General features: G+C 53.1%; 1 protein-coding gene and 1 non-coding gene across 2 annotated transcripts; both read left to right on the forward strand.

Annotated features, from left to right (window-relative positions):
* Positions 1 to 7,680: 7,680 nt before the first annotated feature.
* LOC138374173 (interferon lambda-3-like) lies at positions 7,681 to 9,074 on the forward strand. Its single transcript, XM_069456887.1, has 5 exons — positions 7,681 to 7,941; positions 8,219 to 8,302; positions 8,559 to 8,702; positions 8,802 to 8,885; positions 8,976 to 9,074. The coding sequence occupies exons 1-5, from the start codon at positions 7,681 to 7,683 to the stop codon at positions 9,072 to 9,074; spliced, it is 672 nt and encodes a 223-aa protein (XP_069312988.1).
* A 9,809-nt stretch (positions 9,075 to 18,883) lies between these two features.
* On the forward strand, positions 18,884 to 18,987 carry LOC138375201 (small nucleolar RNA U13). Its single transcript, XR_011231453.1, has one exon. It is a non-coding gene; the product is annotated as a small nucleolar RNA U13 (small nucleolar RNA).
* Positions 18,988 to 22,156: the final 3,169 nt, after the last annotated feature.

Here is a 22,156-nt window from a genome sequence, read left to right on the forward strand (position 1 = left end):
TCCATGGGTGGATGGTGTCCATGGCTCAGTATATGGGTATAAGAAGAAAATGGACTTTTCACTACAGCTGAATTCCAGGGGCCCCTGAAAGCCGGAGGTGAGAGGAAATCTTCCCAATGGCAGAGCTCCAGGTGGCGAAGTGGATCCCCCACTGTGCGGAAAGAAGTAGCCTGAGGTGGCCACTCACCCGAGATTATTACTGGTAAGGACTTCGGCGTAGAGGTATATGGATGGCCTTACAGGAGTGGACACAACTATGATGATCCCTTTTTTAATGTTAATGGCCACCAGGGAGGACCTACCACAGAAGTGGCACTGACCAACCAAGGAGAAATAATGACTTGGCCAGTTGTTGACATCAACCAGCCTCTGCCATCAGCCGCGCAGCTCTGGCATGGTGGGAGTGCAACTGGAGCATCTGGGTGGCAGGACAAAGGCCACACCTGGGGCCCAACAGCACCAGCTCCCGTTCACCAAAGCCGATCTCACCAGTGCCACTGCTGGGGCTCAAACCTGCCAGCCAGAGGCACCATCCCCTGAGAAGACCAACCTGCTACTTGGGGGCAAGCGGATGACACTGGTTACCTTCCACCCTAGAAGGGGCAAGGGTTCATCTTGACTGGGATAACCCAGCCACAGGTTTACCTTTCCTGGCCTCGGGGACTTGGCCAGAACTACCGCCTGAGGGATTACAGAACTCTGACCACCAGCAAAAGAACCTGTGTAACATCACCGTGAATTGAGGGCCACACTTTTTAGCAAAGGAAGTGCCACCATAGGCATTTTGGGATCCATTACTCCCATTCCAAACCCCACTATCCAGAAGGTTCTCACCCAATAGAGCAGTGAAATGGGTTCTTAGAGATGCAGCTCAGGCCACAGCTTGGCATGGAAACTCTGCAGGATGGAGTCTGCTCACCAGGTAGGCACCATGCACCGCAAATCCACCATCGCTGTGTAGTGTTGGGTCCCCCAGCACAGAGAAAAATGGATCTGGGAACAAAAGAGCAAATACCAAAATGGCGTTGCTCCCCATCGTGCCCACTGACCACTTTAGAAAGCAGTTCTTCCTGCCCCAAATTTAGACTGTGCAGATCAAGAGGCCCTGGTTCCCAGAGAAAGATCCTACCCAGAGCGCAGCAAGAATCCCACTGAAGCTACAGTGCTGATGGCCACCCAGTTACTGTCCCCTTCTGCCGAGAGAACCAGCAAATAAGGAGAGGAGTCAACACCTTGGCAGGAAGAACAACACTGGTCGTCGGGAGGACGTGGGGCTGCTGCACAGAGTGAGCAGGGAGGGACAGGCTTAGCACCCAAGTGACCCACTGAGGCATCTTCAGCCACTCTGTTGACCAGTTTAAATGAAAAAGCAAATCGGCAGAGAGCAGCCATAGCCCGAGAAGGTCATGGTTACAAGGGCTTCAGACAGCACGGGGAGAAGGGTCTGGGTCACCCCATCATGTAAGCCATCTAAGCCAGCCCTGAAGTTCAAGGTTACAGTGAGCTATGATGGTGCTACTGTGCTCCAGCCTCGGCAGCAAGCAAGACCCTGTCCCTTAAAACAAACAAACAAATAAAACCTGAGAAAAACATCAGTGCCAACCCATAGGGTTAGAACCAGGAAGCTGTAATAGTGGGGGGGGGGGGGGGGGGTGGCTAGTGTTTTCCATTTGCCCACACACACCTACTCTCCCCATTTCTCCACCCTGCTCTGGGCCCCAGGGAGAAGGGAGAAGAAGTCAGGGTCCGTATTCCCCAGTCTTCCTCCCTGTAGGGCCACCATCACCGGTCTGTTTCCTCCACTTGCCTACCTGACTCTCCTCCCCAGGCCAGGCAACCACACCCTCAACCCTCTCCCCTTCCTTTAGGCCTCCCCCCAGTGGTGATGCCCCTCCCCCATGCTGGCCCCAGGGCCTTGTGCTGGCCCATGTCATTTTCTTTCACCATCCAATCCCTTTGTAAATGCTCCCAGTACCAACCCTACCTCCAATTACCCTAAATTGATTGGGCCATCTGTTTCCAGCTGGGCCCTAACTGATACACTATAATTAAAGATGTGGGAGAATGCAAATGAGAGATAATGGTAAGACATTAAAAGCAGGCTACCAAACTGTATACAGCATGGTTCCAATTTGGGTGAAATTGCTCATAGAAAGGGGCAGAGTGGGTAGGAAGGAGGAACAGTTACAAATTGTTAAAAAAAAATTTTTTTTACCTCCATGAGGTGGGCTTAAAGATTCACTTTAACTTTCCAAGTTGTATGTTTTTGTATTGATGGAATCTTGACGAGGAATAAGTGTTACTTTGGTAATAAGAAAACATATGCACAAATAAATACATGAAAAATTGCTATATATTGGGAAAAATTCTTCCAGAGGTGGGATGAGGGGTGGGAGCAGGGCAGTGAAGTGATAGATGGTTTTTTTCTCTTTTATGCTTTTCTGTATTTTCCAGACTTTATCCAATGAACGTGCATGGCTAATTCTATCAGAAAAAAGGTAGATTTTATTTTTAAACTAAAACAAAGATTGATTGAGACAGACAGACAGAGAGACCAGGGTCAGGATGTTTGTTGGCAAAATGAATGCGGAGTGCAGGATGGAGTCACACGGAGCCAGAGACCAAGAGACAGAAAGAGAGGCATATACAGAGGGAGAGAGAGGTAGAATGAAAGGAAGACAGAGAAGGAGACACTGAATGAGATTTTTAAGGGCAGTTACACGGAGAAGAAGCTTTGAAGCTGGACAGTGTGCAGGTTCAAACCCCACCTCTGGCACTAACTAGCTGTGTGTCTTGGAAAACCTCTTTCACTTTACTGGGGCTCAGTTTTCTCTCTGCAAAAGAACATAGTAGCAGAACATCCCTCCTGTGTCCTTTTGGAGGATTTCATGAGAAAATATGTATGTGTCAATACATACAACGGGGTATGATGGACAGTAAATGCTATAAAAGGGAAGATTATTGTAGAACAAAGATAAGGACAACCAGGATGAGTTTAACAAAGAAAAAGGAAATAGTAGAGATGGGGACAGAGACCTACTTTGGTAGCTGAGGGTTCGAGCCCAGCCATCCCTGGCCCAGGCCCACTAGCAGGTAAACTCCTCCCAGCGGCCTGGGGCCCGCGCTGACGTGCAGAAAGCCACCAAGGGCCATCCGGACACTGCCGCCCAGGGTGGACACCACTCGAGGGGCAGTGCAGCGCAAGTCCTACTGCAGCGCACGAGGCACAGAGGGTTCACTGCGGGAGGGAGAGAGGGGACAGAGGCTGAGCGGAGCAGCGGGTCCGACCCAGGCGGTCTCTCCCCTGCGGGTGATGCCCGCCAGTGCTGTGAGCATCAGCCCCTCTGCGACCTTAGCCAGAGCAGGGGGCTGGACTCGCGGGCCCCTCTCTTTAGCCTCCCTGACGTCCCTTGCCTCCTCCTGCAGGAGCACAGATGGAGACGAGTGGCGGAGACGTGGTGGCCGCCGGGCTGTGGTCGGGTGGACGGTGGGCGTGGTCGCGCTGGGCGCTGCCCGCTCTCGCGCTAGGGTCCTCTGGATCCCAGGGCGCTGGTGGCGGCCAAGGCAATGAGGGACAGCCACGAGAGAGAGGGCCCAGACCCACTCCGTTCCCCAGGACCCTGGACCCTCCAGGTCCCCATATGGCTGTCCCAGTCCCCAGGAGTCCTTGCGTCCTATCGTCCCGCAGGCGCATCTCCTATCTCAGGGTCCAGAATTCTGGCCACGAGACCTCCGGCAAACTCCGTCATAGGCGCAAAAATAGGCGCTTCGTGCTGGTCACAAAAGGGCGCCCTGGGTCCGCTGGGCGGACTCAGCTCCAAGTCTGGGCACAGGGCTTTGCTGGGGGAGCGCAGGGTGCATTTCAGTTCCCGTTCATGCCTTCGGAGAACTCCCTAGTTCAGTGCACAATATGCGCGACCGTACGCGGACCAGCGTAGTTCCACGTCCAGGAGTTCCAGACGGCCCAGTGATCAGGGGCCCTGACGAGGAGGCCCAGACTCACCTGGGCGCTTGTCCTGTAGGAGCAAGAGACGATGATCTGGAGGCCGCGCAACTGCTCCATCCGCACGAGGAGGGACCATTTCCAGCCCTTGAACCTGGCGCCGGGAAGCGCAGACCCCGGGCGCGGGCGGTCCCCAACTCCCCAGGCCGTGCTGAGCAGCCTGCACAGCCGGAAGCTGTTCCCGGGCACTGGCCCTTCCTGGAGCAGCTGGCTGCCAGGGAGCGTGAGTGACGGCCCGCACCCCGCTCCGCTTTAACCCTGCCAGCTTGGCCTGCGCGCCCGGGCTCGTAGCGAGTCTCATCGCTTTGCGAATCTGTCCCGCTTAGCGGAAAAACCGGCCGAGGTTTAATTCACGTCCTCTCCGTGTCCAAATCCAGGCTTGGGTCTGCTGCTGGGAGGGTCACTGGCAGGTTAATAGGTGAGGCCCCATTCTTCACCTTCTTCGTGTCTCCCCTCCAGCTGCAGCTGATCCGGCCAGACTCCCTCAAAGAAATCCCCTCCGGCCACGGAGGGGGCGTCACAAGACGCAGAGAGCTGTGCGTGGCGCGGGCGGTACAGGGGTGAGACCGCAGGGAAGACCGGGTGAGGATGAAATGGATGGGACTGAGGTTTGGAGCCGCTGGGTCCAGAGGGGAGCTTCTTGGGAAGGAAAATCCTGGCTCAGCCCCGCTCCGCCTCCTTGCTAGGTTCCAGGACTCGCCCGGATGCCCCAAGCCACAGTCACGTTCAATCGCCTGCAACTGCTCGCGTAGGACCCGACCCCGCCCTGCTCTGTCGGATCCGAAACCCTCACGCCATTGGTTGGTCCTCTGTTGCCCCATTGGACCAGGAGAGTCTCTCAGCCAATGGGCGCTGAGGCCCGGGAGGCTCCCTGCCGCCGCCACTGGCCGGACTTCAACCCACCTACGCCCGGTGCAAGAGGCGCAGGTATCTCACCCACACCGCACCCCCCCCACCCGCGTCCCCGCCCGAGGATGAGAACCAGATCCTCAGGAAGCGGCGACATTTCCTTGTGGTGCTTTGTCCGAAGCTCTTCCAGGGGCTGGTCTGGCGAGAGACTTGAGCTCTGGGGACACTTGCTGATCCCCACACACCAGGGATCAATTCTTCATTCTGTGATTACCAAGATACACACACGCCTCTCCCACGTTCCAACCCCTGATTTGAACCTTCAGCACCAGCTTGGAGAGTCTATGAACTCGTGACTCTGGGATCCCCCACGTGAGGGACACCATTCCTAAGCGATCTGGTAGTGAAAGGCCCCAAACCCTAAAGTTACTGTCGTTCTTGGGATTCTCTTACATGTGTGTTGTTTGCGTTTGTGAAATTCTGTGTGTATCTGCTATTGTGTCTCCTGGTTTTAAGTTATTAGTGTTTGGATTGCATTGGTTGTTTTCCATATGATCATTGGGAGGTACCCTCTACGGCAAAAATCCTGAGCCAGGGACTCAGATGGGCTGAGTTTCAATTCTGACCCTGCCATTTAATTACAGCGTCATTGTCTGAGCGTGCGCTTTCTCCCCTATGCAGTGGCATGTTATATTTCTCTTGCAAAGGAGTAACGTACGTTGCCTGTGTTTATAAACCTGCCAGCGGAGGTCATAGGATGGCCTTAATAAACGTCCTCCTTTAAATAATCACCCACGTACAAACAATTGTATTATTATATTTCATCCAGATCTGTGGGCTAGCAATCTGTGTTGCTACTGCACCCCTCCTTCCCCAGGTGACACAGCCAGTGAGGGTCAGAACCAAGTTGGGACCCCAGGCCCTCCAGCGCCAGAACCCACACTCTCCACCGCTGCCTCAACTTCCTTTCTAAGAAAAACAGCATGATATTTAGGAATTCCAGGTATTGTGCCTTGTGCAGAATTCATTGTTGGTGCAGTATCTCCTACCCACCTGAACTAAGGCCCCTGCATTGGGCAGAAAGTGACCAACCTTTTGGCAGGTGACTTGTGCACATCCTGCTCTTGGGTCTGAAACATTTTCATGTATCAGAGTTCAAAGATTTTTCCAACTGTCCAAGGTCTCCCTGGAATTATGAGAGAAAGAATGGGTTGGGGTGGAAGTCAAGTGTCAAAAAGGACACACTCCCCTGGTGGCCAGTGTGCCTCACCCTGCTCCGGGCTTCCCCAGCCTGGGGCTCCCCTTCTTTCCCAGGAAACCATCACCTCTGGGTCCAGAGATCTAGGTGCACAGGAGGCTGGAGAGGACAGTGGTTACCCTCTCTGTGTCAGACAAAACTTGGTTAGACTCCTCCCTAACTACTTATTTGCTGTGTGACCTTGGGCAAGTCTCTTAACCTCTCTGAGCCCCCGCTGTTAACTACTTATTGAAAAGGTAGGCAAACCACAGTGTGCCCTTGTTATCTTGGGTATCCAATGCTATCTTGAGACAAAGCCTCCATGACAGGGCTGGACATGAAAGTGCTCAACCAAAGGGGGTGTCTCTGTCTTTATTTTGCACTGACTATAACCTTGGTGTACAAGGCTCTTCCCTCAGACTTCACAGGGCTCCCTCCTTCACCTCCTTTTGCTCTTTGCTCAAATGTCTTTTTTTCCAGGAGACCTCATTTGATGCAAACGCCCTCATGTACTCTGTGCTCTGATCCTGGCCTTATTTTTCTGTGTTTATTGGCATAATGTACGCCACATGCTTACCTCCCCGCCCCCAATATCGTCTGTTACTCCTGTCTAGTAAAGGCTCCATAAGTGCTGTTTTGTGGGGGGTTTTTCCCCAATGCTCTTTGCAGACACAAAGTGGAGGCTGAATAAATACTTGTTGAATGAATGAAGGCAATTGTCACAAATGGATCTGATGCTCTGAAACCCCTTGGTGACACTTCAGTTCCTGAGCAGAGCCTCATATTCCTGGGTCCTTCCTTGCTTGGACAATTAAAAAATATTGTCCACGCCTGAATTTCATGCTTTTTGTCTCCATAACAGGTGGGGAAGGTAGGGAGAGGTGGTCCCTCTTAATTCTCTGGTGACCTGCCTATCTGACTCTGTCTCCACGCCAGCAGCCTCCTCCGCGGGTTTTCTCCTCTTCCCCAAACAGCCTCCCCGTGGGAAGCTCCAGGTTCTTCAGGCAGCGCCTGCTAGTGGTGCCCTTTCCGTTCCCTCATGCATTGGGACATTCTGCAGAACAGCGAGTCACTGTCCTTCTCTCCTCCCCCAGTCCTGGATCCAGCCCCATCAGGGCACCGTCACCCTCCCTGTAGGGCTGGAGATGCCAGCGCTGAGTGTTCCTCTTGGGAACTGACTTCACGTGGGTGACCCAGTCCCTGTCAGTTTCCCTTTCCTCCAGCTGCTCGTCTGGCTTGTGCCTGCCCTGCTCTGGGCTTCCCCAGCCTGGGGCTCCCCTGGTGGCTGGTGTCAACCTCAGGCTGGGTTTTCACTTTTCCTACGTCAGCTGGGACCGCCCATTTGTGCCGGCTAAAAGCTACACCATGGAGCTCAGGCGGGAACTGTACCACGCACGTGGCTGGAAACGCAGAAACAGCGCTAGGCACACGGCAGCAGGCTGTGACCCAGGAGAGGAGTCTGAGCCCAGAGAATCCAAACGAGACCCAGTGACAGACCCCAGGTGACAGCCTGAGTGGACACAAGGGTGCTCCGTCTGCTGACAAAGACCAGAGACCAGGATGAAACTGGGTGAGCCCCACATGACTGTCCATGGCGGTCACCTCCCTGCAGCCTCTGGCCTCGGCCCCAGCGCGTCCATCTCTGAGCGTCCTTCCCTTCCCCGACACAGACATAGCCGCGGGCTGCACACAGGTGCTAGTGCTGATGGTCGTGGTGCTGACCAGGACTGGAGCAGTTCCTCTCACCAGGCCCCTCAGGGCCCTCTCGGATGCAAGGGGCTGCAACATAGCCAAGTTCAAGTCCCTGCCCCCAAAGGAGCTGCAGGCCTTCAAGATGGCCAAAGACGCCTTAGTGAGTCTCCCCGCTGCCCCTGCTGCTGGGGGCTGCCCTCCACCCCTCCCTCCTGGGTCACCGTGCTGGCTCCGCTGAAAGGGGGCCTCCACCCTTCCTTCCCGGGCTGCCCGGCCCCCCGCAGCGGGCTGGCTCCAGCTCTGACTGCCGGGAGGTGCCTCTACCGTCCTCCTGGGAGTGAGCCTCCCCTCGCCCCTTCTCAGCCGTCCTGCCATCGCACCGCGTGCTCCAGCCTCCACCCCTCCTGCTGGGGCTCACCTGTGCCCTTGCTCCCTAGGAGGAGTCCCTCTTGCCGAGGGACCGGGACCGAAGGTGTGGCTCCCGCCCCTTCCCCAGGCCCTGGAGCCTGAAGCAGCTGCAGGTGAGTCGGCAGAGGCAGGAGCAGCCCAGTCCTCCCCAGCCCCGCTCTTCTGGCTGCCTCCTTGGCTCTGTCACTTTCTGCTTCTGGCCTGTCCCTCTCTGTCCCCCCCAACCTGTGCCTCCTTATCGCGCTACCTGACCACATTGGCTGTGCCCTCTCACCTGTCCCCCACCTGTCTCCTTCTCCTGTTCCTCTCTCCCTCCCCACCTGTTCTGTCTCACGTGGAATCTCTCCTGTCTCCTGCCTCCTTCTTCAGGTGTGGGAGCGCCCCCTGGCCCTGGTGGCTGAGCTGGGCCTGACGCGGAAGGTCCTGGGGGCCGTGGCTAACTCGACCCTGGGGGACGTCCTAGACCAGCCCCTTCACACACTGCGCTACATCCAGACCCAGCTCCAGGCCTGTGTGAGTGCTCGGCCCCACGGTCCCCATGTCTGTGGGCTGTGACCCCCGCACTCCCCCTGCGGCCAGGCCCTGCCTCACACCTGCCCCCTCCGCCCACAGGGTCCGGCTCCACCCCCGGCAGGCCCCAGGCCCCGGGGCCGCCTCCAGCACTGGCTGGACCGGCTCCAGGAGGCCCCGAGGAAGGTGAGTGACCAGGAGGGGGACTGTTTTCTAGGGAGCACCTGGGAGCCCAGACACTGGGCAGCCACCAACCCAGCCCTTCCTCCCCCACAGGAGTCCCCGGGCTGCCTGGAGGCCTCTGTCACATTCAACCTCTTCCGCCTCCTCAGCCGGGACCTGAAATGTGTTGCCAGTGGACACCTTTGTGCCTGACCCTGTGACCCACCTGCCACTTGTCCTGGAACCTTAGATTGTATTTGCCTCTTAATTTATTGCCACTTCGCTATTTATGTATTTATGTGTGTGAATTCTCAAACTCACACCCAATAAAATGTTTATTTTTCTACTTTTTATAAACTTTGTTGAAATAAACAAGGCAAAGACATTCACTGCGATGTGGACTGCATGTGTGTCGGTGTGTTTTCCTCTGACATTGCTGCCGTGAGAAGTTGCCAGAGACGTAGCATGTTACAAAGACACACAGCGATTCGCTGGCGGGGCTGTCGGTCAAGGTCTCGGTTGTGTGGTCCACTTTCCTTCCCTGGGCGTCGCAGGCGGGGAGCGAAGTGCTGCTCGGCTCCTGTCGGGCTGTGGGGCCGAGGTCACTGCTTCCTTCTGGCTCCGGGGTCCACCCTCAGCTCCCAGAGGCCTCTCCCTGGTCCTTGCACACGGGCCCTACAGCTCAGAGCCAGCAACAGTGTGCCGCGTCCTCGTCGCGCTTGGGACCTCTCTGGCTTCTCCTGCCACGTTTCTTTTCTGCCTCCAGCCGGAGGAAGTTCTCTCCCCTGAGGGCTCCTATGATTAGACTGGACCTCTCGCTGTTCTGCAGAATGTCCCAATGCATGAGGCTGCCCTTAGAGTGTTTAGGGTGCAGGAAGTAACGGATGAGGCTGATACCCAGGCGGTACCAGAAATGGCACTGTATTCTGTTGGTCCAAGCAGGTTCAGGTCCTGCCCAGATTTGAGGGGTTTATAAAAAGCAAAATTCCGTCGATTGCTGGTCATTGTCACCTTTCAGTAGAGCATGCGGGATGGAGATATTGCTGCCGTGGTCACTGCTGGAAAACACAATTTGGCCACTATAGACACAAAAATCAGCTTTGGCGTTCCTCACCCCCACTGCCGTGAGTGTGCCGAGGCTGCTGGGGCGAGTGTGGGCATCTGTCTGAGGTCCGTACCCCTGACACCTCCAGAGGTTTTGTCCAACCCCGGTGTCGGGGGATGGGAGACACGTGAACATCACCGTCCCAGGCTCTGAATCTGCTGTCATGGCGTGATCCCTCCCTGCCGAAGACAAGCAGGAGGAAGGTCCAACTCTACCAACACACACACACATTAGGTGTTCTTTCTTTACAAAAATATACACAAAACGTAGTCACAGAACAGGGATAACTATCTCATTTTATAACAATAGCAAATAGAGAGAGATTACATTGGCTCTGGTTGCATCCCAAGGGCAGCCCAAGGATAACTCCTTGCATTCACACAGTAATTCTGCGATGTGATACCATTATCAGGGACACCAAGGAACAGAGAGGTAAATCACTCACCCAATGTCACACAGCTAATAAGTCAAGATTTGAAACAAGTTATTCTATGCATATGAGTCCATACTCTTAAACACTCTAATTATCGGAGTCTAAAAACAAACAGACACAAAACAAAAATAAACATGAAAAATAAGACTTTTGATTACCTTTGATCAACCACCGGCAGGGTCCAGTCCCTGATGTCGCCGGCTCCCGTGGTACACATTACCACACCCTGTGACATGCTTGGCGTCTGGTGTCTCGCTGCCCTTGGCAGACCCAGCACACCCCTGGTTAGGTTTTGTGGGATGCCGCCCCGGTAAATGGTCCAGAGGGAGGCAGACACTGTCCTGGTAGGCTGAAAATGGCCCCCCAAATATATCCACGTCCTAATTACTAAACTAGCAAGTAATACCTTATTTGAGGGAAAGGTCTTCACAGATGTAATTGAATTAAGTACTTTGAGATGAGGACAGTATCCTGAATTACCCGGGTGGGTGCTGCCCGCAATCACGCGTATCCTCACAGACGCAGGCAGGGCGAGATTCGAGATTCGATGCACACAGAGGAGCACGCGATTGAAGATGGCGCAGGGAGAGACTTGAAGACTGAGTGATGCGGCCACAGGCCGAGGAACGCAGGCGGCCACTGGAGGCTGGAGGAGGCAAGGGAGGGGTTCTCCCTGGGAGCCTGCCGAAGGAGCACGGCCGTGTTGTCACATGATCTCAGCCTGGTGAGACTGAGTTTGGACTTCTGGCCTCTGGAACTGTGAGAGAGTAAATTTCTGTTTCGTAAGCCACCAGGTTTGCAGTCATTTGGCAGCCGTCCCCACTCTTTGGCTCCAGGGACCGGTTTCATGGAAGGCAATTTTTCCATGGACAGAGGGGTGGGTGTGGGGTGGGGTGTTGTGGGTGGGTGTGGGTGTGGTGCAGAGCTCAGGTGGGCCCGGGGTTGGGGACCGCAGTGCAAAAGCAGCCACAGGAAACTAATACAACAGCCTTGTAAGATGCGTGTCATTTGAGGTCCTTGCATGATCTTCAAGCTGAGTGGCTTCTGTCTGCTGACAAGGGGAAGGGGCTGCCACGGCAGGCTCGGGGGGCTCCAGGCATTGGGAGTGTAAGGCTCTCGCTGCGTCTGCCCAGATATCCCCATCTCGAGTCTCCGGGTCCCCCTTTGGCACAGGAGACTTGAGGAGCTGGGGGTCAGTGTTCCCTGAAGCCCCGCAGCTCTGAGGAAGATCTTGCGAGTCTGTTTTCCATTCGTCTGCTACCAAGATGGATTCTGGCATTGAAGTTCTGCCTTGAACTGCTGATTAATCACCTGAGCCTCCGTGGTCTCCCCTCAGTGAACCAGTGGTCTCAGGAAAAGCCATCAGTTCTGTGGACCTTGTCCCCTTTTCCCCACGACCCCCTAGAGCCTGGGATACCACCCCCCCACCAGGCTCCTCTCTCCCCAGCCTCACCCCTGCACACCACAGGTAAAAATTCTCACCACCGCTAAGCATGACAAGGCTCTCCGCAGGCCACCTGCCATCATGGAGGGGTTCCACTGCCAGTGTAAAAGGAAAATCAAAGTCTCAGGGCCACCCTCTACGCTCCTTATGCAAAGGAGAAGGTAAAAGCCTCAGGCACCTGTGAAGACCTGGCCCCACCGATCAATCATTAAGGAAATTTCTTGCTAACCTCCCATAAACAAGGACATGCAAATTGCACCTGTGTCTTGCACCTAAAACTAAAGCCTATCACATTCCACACTAACAGTGAATCACAAGTTTATCTTACAGGTGAGAGAACTGGAGACAAGACAGACCCAGACATTCTTCCACCCACCCAGGGACACCTACATAATTGATGCTTCCTTCACTCCCTTATTTTATGGAAAATGTAGATTTCTTGGGCCTCACAAGAATGGAACTATTACATCATCAGCCCCCTCTCCCCCTGCCTTTTCCCTTCTCTCTGTATGCCTTTAAAATGCTGAAGGTTCCGACCTCGCCTTCAGAAAAACTGCCATAGCTTGTCTGTTTTTCCCAGGAGTGTCCTCAAAATCTTGGGTTAATAAACCTCCATTGGCCGGGTGCGGTGGCTCACGTTTGTAATCCTAGCACTCTGGGAGGCCAAGGCGGGCGGATTGTTTGAGCTCAGGAGTTCCAGACCAGCCTGAGCAAGACCCCGTCTCTACTAAAAATAGAAAGAAATTATATGGACAACTAAAAATATATATAGAAAAAATTAGCTGGGCGTGGTGGCGCATGCCTGTAGTCCCAGCTACTCGGGAGGCTGAGGCAGGAGGATCGCTTGAGCCCAGGAGTTTGAGGTTGTTGTGAGCTAGGCTGACGCCACTGCACTCACTCTAGCCCGGGCAACAAAGCGAGACTCTGTCTCAAAATAAATAAATAAATAAACCTCCATTGATTAAGATTTTTGCCTCATTTACCTGGTTTGACACCAGTCAACTAGCAAGTGACCCCATTCCAACAGCCCCTTGTAGAGTCGCTTGCCAGGACCACTTTTGATGCAAATGGTCTGAGATTCAGTTCCCTGGAAGCACCTTGAGACACAACTGCGGGCGGAAGGTTGACTGCGGAGGGCTCTCTGGAGATACTCCTGCAAGAACACGCGGAAGGCACCACGGTGGGGGCAAGGCGACCGCAGTGCAAGGCAACAGGGACTTTAGCCCACACTACGGTGAGCTCTGCAGCTGGGAAGGCCCTTCAGAGTTGTCCCAAACTGCAACCAGAGACTCAGACTTTGGTATGTCTGTGTTAGGCCACCACCAGCCATGGGCAGTCCCCTGGGAGGGGGACTACGTTTGAGCCAAGGCAGTTCCCTGGGATGCTGGCACTTCCCACGAGGGGTGCAGCTGGGAGCCAGGAGCAGCCAGCACCCCCATCAGCTGGGGGCCGGGTGTGGGGGTCCTGAAGAGGGATCTGGGGCCAGCGGAGCCGAATCCACCACCCGGCTGCAGCGTGGGGGCCTCGCCTGTGCACGGCCCTTCCCAGGTCTGGGCAGGGCCCTGTCATTGTGCTTACATAGCCAGATATTTTTATAAAATTAGCAAAATGAAATCTTTTTCCATTCTCTTTCTTAAAATGAGTCCCTAAATTGTAGAAGTGCCGAGCCCCACTAATCCCAGATCAGCCCCCACAAGCGAGGGCAACTCGAAGCAGAGACTCCACGCTGGGCAGAGTTTGCACAGGGGCTGGGCTGCTGTACCAAGAGCCCCCAAGTCCAGTGGGCGCAACCACACAGTGCGATCCTCTGCCAGCTCCTCGTCCCACGGTGCATGGTCCCGCTGGCAGGACGGCCCTACTCAGCCATCCGGGGGTCCTGGGTCCTTCCAGCTTTGTGTGCCTCGGTCCCCTCGGGTGGCCTCCTTCACCTTTCTCATGCACTGGACGTCACAGCAGCCTTGCAAAGCCTGTGGGTCCTTCTCAGAATGAAAGAAAATACACAGGACAAAGGAATCCAATTTTTTTGTAATGCAGTGATCAAAATATTTTTTCACACTGTGATATCGTAATTTATGTGCTTCTTCATTAATGCATTAAGTAAAAAAATCACTGGTGGCAGCTCTAATAACTACTGTGACTTAGAAGTAGAGATGAGCATAAATGCTATTTCAAGATGCCTGCTAGGGAACAATGTGATATGAAAATGTCTGTAATTTCTTTCAGTGACAAAGTTACAAATTCTACTAATGCAATTGTGGTTGGTTGCCTAGACTTGTAATAGATTTGTGGTAGACCGAATAGTGGCCCCCAAAGATGTTCTTGATCCCTGGACCCTGGGAATATGTCCCATTACATGGCAAAAGGGACTTTGCGGATGAGATTAAGTTGAGAGTTTGAGACGGGGACGTTGTCTTGGGTTGTCCAGGTGGACCCAGTGTAATCACCAACGTCGTTATAAGTGAGAAACAAGAGGGTCAGAGTCAGTAGTAGGCAATATGACAACAGAAGCAGGAGGTTGGAGTGATGTAAGGACAGGAACGTGAGCCGAGGCATGCAGGAAGCCTCCAGAAGCTGTAAAAGGCAAGGAAAGGGATACTCCCCCGGAGCCGTCAGGGGAACCAGCCATGCTGACACCTTGAGCTTCGTGAGTGAGAAAGGGGATCCCAGTAGAAGAACCACCGGGTCAACTCTCAGATCTGGAGAAATAATAAATCACTGTTGTTTTTATCCACCAAGTGTTGGGTCATTTGTCATGCATCAGTAGGTAACAAAAACGGGCAGGCAGAGACATAAGAAGTGACGGGAGGAAACATATAAAGAAAAGACAAATTCTTTAACCATTTATTAAAGCCCAATATCCTGTAGGTCCCAAGGAAAGCTGGGGAGGCAAATCATATATTTAGGTCATTAAATATGAAATGTTGGCCAGGCACGGTGGCTCACGCCTGTAATCCTAGCACTCTGGGAGGCTGAGGCAGGAGGATCGCTTGAGGTCAGGAGTTCGAGACCAGCCTGAGCAAGAGTGAGACCCTGTCTCTACTAAAAATAGAAAGAAATTATATGGACAGCTAAAAATATATATAGAAAAAATTAGCCAGGCATGGTGGCGCATGCCTGTAGTCCCAGTTAATTGGGAGGCTGAGGCAGAAGGATTACTTGAGCCCAGGAGTTTGAGGTTGTTGTGAGCTAGGCTGATGCCGCTGCATTGTAGCCAGGTGACAAAGCAAGACTCTGTTTCAAAAATGAATAAATAAAAATAAAAAAATATGAAATGTCCAATTTCGAATCAAAAGTGCAGTTTGTTATATCTCAAACAAGAAGCAGTACCATTAATCAAAGTATGCGCCTACACTAGCCACACAGTTTTGCCATCTGAACGGTAGCTTGTTTATGCCAGCAGCAAAGAAGCCTGGAGAGCGAGTGGTGATGAAATCGTGAAAGGCGTTTTCCACAGCTTGTTGAGAACTGAATATTTTTCCTTGCAGAAAATGGTCCAAAGCCTGGAAGAAGTGGAAGAGGTTCCCTGGGCGCCAGGGAAACAGGCAGCGTTAGGGGCACAGCGGAGCCAGAGCGGGTGGGTGGCGCGGCGGGCTGCTGAGGGCGCCCATAGAAGTGGGAGCTAAAGCGCACGCCCTCTGCAGGAGCTTCGCACGGGCCAAGGCCAGATGTACCGGGTCATCGGCTCACTAAACAGCCAGCCCCGTGTCCCCCACGCCAGCAGGAACATGTTGGGGCTGGGGCGAGCATGTGAAAGCAGTAACCAGGCAGGGCACAGGCTCACACCATCTGAGGCGCCTGGATACGCTGCTGCTACCCAAGTGAAAAGAGGGCAAATGATGGCGAAAGCTGTCCCCTGCAGCAGCGTGGCCCTGGAGAAACCACACAGGGCCGAGCAGTGCAGAGAAAGAGTGCTCACCTGCAGGTGGGCGAACCAGCCACCTGGAACCAGCAAGGAGGGCCCCGCCCTCCTCCGGTGTCCCTCCAGCGCCCTCTACTGGTCAGGCCCCGCAAGTTTCTGGCTGGCAAAGGGGAAACACGTGCAAGGCGTGGCCCCGTTAGCAGACAGCCGGCAAAAAGAGAGAGTTTAGGGGTCAAGAAGTGAATGCACCTAGGAAGTAATTCTGTAGCCACGTGACTTACAGCGGGCATAGGACCTGGGATTCACCAATCAGGTGCATCCACAGCAGCTTGGCTTCAAACGTGAGCCCCAATCCCAGGAGAAATGAAAACGTAGGTCCGAAGAAAAACTTGAACCTGAATGTTCACAGCAGCATTATTTACAACAGCCAATGAGTGGAAACAAACCAAAAGTCTATCAACTGATGACTGGAAAAACAAAATGTGGTCTGTCCGTACAATGGAATATTATTCAGCCAGAGAAAAGAAGGAAATTTTGAAACATCTGTGCTACAACATGGATAAGCCTTGAAAACACTAGGCCAATTGAAAGAAGCTGGACACAAAAGACAACATATTGTATGGTTCGATTTATATGAAATATATAGAATAGGCAAATTCATACAGACAAAAAGTAGATTAGTGGTTACCAAGTGCTAGGTGGGGGGAGGGTTTGGGATGAAATGCTAGGTGATTGCTGAAGGGTATGGGAGTTCCTCTTGGGATGATAAAAAAATATTCTTTTTTTTTTTTTTTGAGATAGAGTCTCACTCTGTTGCCCGGGCTAGAGTGCCATGGCGTCAGCCTAGCTCACAGCAACCTCAAACTCCTGGGCTTAAGGGATCCTCCTGCCTCAGCCTCCTGAGTAGCTGGGACTACAGGCATGTGCCACCATGCCTGGCTAATTTTTTCTATATATATTTTTAGCTGTCCATATAATTTCTTTCTCTTTTTAGTAGAGACAGGGTCTTGCTCTTGCTCAGGCTGGTCTCGAACCCCTGAGCTCAAACAATCCACCTGCCTTGATCTCCCAGAGTGCTAGGATTACAGGCATGAGCCACTGCACGCAGCCAAAAAATATTCTAGAATTGATTGTGGTGATGGCTTCGCAACTCTGTGAATATACTAAAATCCATTGACTTGTATACTTTAAGTAGGTGAATTATATGGTATGCGATTTATATGTCAATGAAGCTTTTACAAAAAAAAATGTAATGTAATGTCAGGTAGGGAGAAGGAGTATGGAATACACAGACAGACTTGAGTATGAAGTCTGGCCCGGCCACTTACAAATCGTCTGACCTTGAGTAGGTTGCTTTGTCTTTCTGATCTTAGTTTTCTCATCTATAAAACTGGGACAATAACACCTACTTCATGGGGCCATTGTGAGAATTAAATGACATGAATAATTGTACCTGGGACATAATAAGTGCTCAATAAATGTTGGGTTCTGCTGTTTGTCAAAAAGTGAGCCACAAGAGGGGGTGGTTACAAAAACAGAAAGCTGTCACCTGGCAACCAGTGCCGTAGAAGCCTCTGGTCATTTGGGGGTGGTTGTGAAGGAGGACCCTGGAGTCCAACCTTGACCATCAGAAGTTCTAAGCATCAGGAAGAGAATCCCACCCCACCCACCCACCCAGAGAGGGCCTCGTGGTGTGTTTGGGAGTCATTCTGGGCATTTAGCTTCATAGTCTGCCTCTCTGACCTCCCTGATAATCTATAAGCTCCCCAATACCCTTGACTGCTCAAACTACCCCGTGCTGATTCCGCTGTTTGCCATTAAGAGCCCTGACACATGCAGCCAGAAATGGGCTTCTTGCTCAAGGAACAGCACCCAGGCCATGTGGCAGAGGTAGGGGAGTGGGGAAGGGATGAGGTTAGAAGGCCAGGAGGGTCCAGGCCTCAAAGGGCTTTGTGAGGCAAGGCTTTGTATTTTATTCTGAGCGGGATGGGAGCTGTAAGAGGGTTTTGGATACAGGGGGATGTGATCTCTCTGTGGGAAATGGGGTGTGGGGGTATGGGACGACCAGGAGGAGGCTGCTGTGATCGTCCAGGCAGGAGGTGACAGTAGACAGGTAGACAGGACCAGGATGGGGGGTGTGGGGAAGGTGAGAAGTGGATGAATTTGGAAACACGTTGAAAGTACAGCCACTAGGACATACGGATGAATTGAAAATGGTATGATTGTGTGTGTGTGTGTGTGTGTGAGAGAGAGAGAGAGAGAGAGAGAGGTGGTGTGATGGGTACAATGAAGCCTCAATTTCATCAACAGGAAAAGAAGAACAATACTACATAGGTTGTTGTGGGGAGTCTATATAATGTGGGTACAAAGCACTTAGCACATTTCGTGAAACATCATCTGATACTATGAACCCATCATATTTCTTCTGACACCACCATAAACCCTATGTGTGTCCCCTAGGATTTTAAAAAAAGTCTCCACCATGCCCCAAATTCTTCAAAAACATCTACCCCTTATTTAGTATTTTGTTCTTTCATCATCCTTAGGAAGCAGGAGTGACTCAGGGTGACTTCCTCTCCTCCCACTACTCTGGGTTCTGAGGATTCTACACTCAGGGTTCTCTTTCTAGAAGACTTCCAGGCTCCTTTCTGTTTCACTTTCACTTTCAGTCTCTCATGTGTCCTCTCTTGATGACACCTGGGCTTCACCAGCCCTGCCCTGGCGGTAAATTCCAAACTCAGGTGGTGTATTTGCTTTTCTTACATCAGCTGGCATTGCCCCAGTGGTTCATGCTCTTGCTTGCTTTGTAATCCACTGGGGACCTCTAAAGATACCTATGTCAGGCTGCAACCTCAGAGATTTGATTCATCTTAATCAGTACTCTATCAGTGGTTCCTAAACTTTAAAGTGCATTAAAATCAGCTGAAGTCTCGCTAACCCATAGATGTCCGGACACTCTGCCTCCCCAATTTCTCATTCAGTAGCTCAGAGAATTTTCATTTCTAACAAATTTGCAGGTGAAGCTGATGCTGCTAGTCCGAGGACCACACTTCGACAATCACGGCTCTATCCCAAGAGGTGGGAATATGTGATGGTTAAAACTCTCACTCCTGAAAGTGTGGCCCAAACACCAACAGCATTAGCATCACCTTGGGAGAGTGCTAGAAATGTAGACTCTCAGATCCTTTTGTAGCTCGTAAGCGTGATGACTGGGCTTTCACACGCATGCGTGAGATGTGCCTCCCTCAATCCTTGTTACAACATCAGCCCACGACCCGTCTGACATTAAAAACAAAAGAAGAAATGCAGAATCCCGGGCCTGAGTCCAGACCTAATGAATCAGAAATCTGCATGTTAACAATATCTCCAGGTGATTCATACACATGTTAAAGTTGAAGAAATACCAGGTTCAATCCCAGTGCTGCCTGTTATTAACTATGAGGTCTGGAAGCATCTTCTTGAGGACTCAGTTTCCTCATCTGTAAAATGGGAGTAATTGTATTAATAATACCTACATCATAAGGTTATAGTAAGGATTAAATGAATTAACATAAAAGCATAACAGCGCCTTGCATAGGAGATGCACCAAACAAATGTTTGCTATTTTTGTTGTTACTGTTATTTATTATTATTACAATAATTTCCCCTTATCCATGGGGGATGCATTCCAAGACCCCCAGTGGATGCCTAAAACCGTGGATAGTACCAAACCCTGCATATACTATATTTTTTCTATCTGATAACCAAGGTGGCCACTGTGTGGCTAATAGGCAGGTAGTGTATACAGTGTGGATATTCAGGACAAGGGCACGATTCACGTCCCAGGTGGGATGTGCAAGATTTCCTCATGCACAGAACGGAGCACAATTTAACACTGATGAATTGTTTATTTCTGGACTGCGGTTAGCTGGGGGTAATTGAAACTATGGGTAAAGAAGGACTACTGTATTATTATTATTATTATTATCAGCTCCCAGGTGTTTCCAATGTGCAACCAAAGCTAAGAGATCCTAAGCAAGGCCAAACCCTTCCCCTGGGACCCCAGGAGCCATGGAGATATCGATAAAGGTGTCCAAAGGCACTGAAAGGGAGATGCAGACAGCAGGACAGAGGCCGGAATTAGGAAAACATCAGCAAAGCCCCAGAGACCGAGACTTCATAAATCAAAAGCTGAATCCAGCGTCTCCCAGCAGGGGAGACAGAGACTGTAAGGAAATACACCCGCAGAGAAGCAGCGCCAACCCGCTCTCACAGCCAGAAGTCGGGGTGAAGCTAAGTGAGGCCGACCTTCCTCCCTCATCAGCATCCAGCCGTCTGTCCGTCTGTCCATCCATCCATCCATCTCACTCCTTTCCCCAATCCATGGCCCAGCCCTGACTCCCCTCTCGCGGCCATGTCCTCAGCCCTTCAGTCTCTCCATGAAACAGGCAGATGCCATCAGCCCAGTCGTGGTTCCCGCGGCTGCGCTGGAGCAGGTATTGTCCTCTCACACATCTGGGAGAGGCTGCGGTGTTGTGAGCTTGTCGTCGCCAGGCATCCAGGACGGCAGAGGCCACCACCTTCCTGAGTCTCCCCGCGTGGTGGCTGAGAAGGCAAGCTCTGCAGTCAGACAGACCTGGGTTTGAATCTGACCCTGCTACCTACCATGTAACCTGGGCAGATTACTTCTCTGTGCCTCAGTTTCCCCATGTAGGAAAATGGGACTCATAATAAGATGTCTGACCTCCTAAGTCTGTCCTGAGGCTTTAGGCGGCTCACAGGGGTGACGTGTATGGAACGGTGCCCGGGACAGTAAGCATTCCAGTGTAGCCATGCGCCGCTGATTTCCTACTCCTCCCGCTCTCGCTGGGTCCTGCCTGTCTCCCATCTCTGTGGACTCACACTCCCCTCCTCGGGAGATCACTGAGGTCCACCCTCTGTCCCTCAAGCTGTGGACTGAGGCTCCCTCCCCCTCTGCCTCTGTCCTCGGACCCACTCCCCCTGAGGGACAGTGACAGCAAACACTTGGTCAGCCCTGGCACATCGCAGGGCCTCATTAACAGTCGAGGAAAGGATGGATGAAGGAATTCTTTGGGACTCCAGGCCAGAAGGGTGGGTCATGGCTCCCGCCCCTCCACAGGACCTGAAACCCGGGACTTGCGACTGCAAATGAGGCACTGAGGGGCACGAAGGACGGGTCCCTGGGAGGGACAAAGGTGAGCAGGATGGCGGGGTCAGGTGAAGGGGGACAGGGGCCAGCGAGGGGAAAGGGACCCACTAGGGCGGGTTGAAGAGAGGGGTGAGAGAGGCACGTGAGGAGACAGACCCGAGTCGTCTTGGTGACGGGTCCTGGTGAGGAAGTTTGAGGACACAGGCGAGGGACAAAATCGGGTAAGGGAGGGGAAGAGCCCGATGGGGTCCCAGCTCCCCCCTCCCGCGGCAGCCTGCCCTGGCCCTCTCATCCGGCTCTCCCCCAGCCTCTCTAACCTGTCCCTCCTCTAACCTGTCACCTTTCCCCTCCCCTTGCCCCCCTTGCTCACCGGAGCCGACACCTGCTCCCATCTGTGTGTGCGCCCCTCCCCCCTGCTCTTCCCACCCGGGCCCCTCCTCCCTCTTCCCCTTCCCCTCTCCCCTCCACCTCTTCCGCATCTGTCCTCCCCGACCTTTTCCCTACTTGTGCCCCTCTTTGCGGGGATCCTTTTTACCGGCTGGGACTTCCTGTTTCCCACCCAGGGTCCCTCGTGCTCCTCCCAGAGCTTCTGGGCACCCCGGGGCGGGGGCGGGGCTCTGGGACCCGGGCTGGGAGCAGCCACCGCAGGACGACAGCAGACCCGTGGGGGAGAAAGAGGCAGAGGTGGGAGGAGGTCCGAGAAGGTTGCCCAGGAGGTGGAGGTTGCCCTGGGGCCGGGGGCTGGCCGTGGGATCTGAGGGTCTGCCCGGCCAGCGACGGCGCCAGTCCCCCTCACCCACCCCCGGCCCGGATGCACGGAAATGCCCCTTCTGCCCCGCTCGCGCCCTCTGCCTTTGAGGGTTACCCCCCCCCCCACGCACACCTTAGTCTGTTCCCGCTGCAATAACAAAATACCATAAACCGAGTAGCTTATAAACGCCAGAAATGTATTTATTGCAGTACTAGAGGCTGGAAGTCCAAGATCAAGGTCCCCGACGATTGGGTGTGTAATGAGGGCCCCTTTCCTGGTTCATTGGCTGTGACTTCTCGCTGTGTCCTTAGCTGGTGGAATGTGCCAGGACACTAATCCCATTCGCGAGGTTTCCGCCCCCTGTGACCTCATCTGCTCCCAAAGGTCCCACCTAATTCCATCACCTTGGGGCTTAGGATTTCAACGTAAGAATTTCGGGGGGGCGGGGAGGGAGCACAAATAATAGCAGGGGGTGCAGAGGCTAGCACCCCCTGTGGGGGTCCTGAGAGACACACCAGAGAATCCAAGGTGGCCCGGCTGGCACTGTGGGAGGG

The sequence above is a fragment of the Eulemur rufifrons genome, chromosome 24 (genome assembly GCF_041146395.1).
Source record: "Eulemur rufifrons isolate Redbay chromosome 24, OSU_ERuf_1, whole genome shotgun sequence".
NCBI lineage: Eukaryota > Metazoa > Chordata > Mammalia > Primates > Lemuridae > Eulemur > Eulemur rufifrons.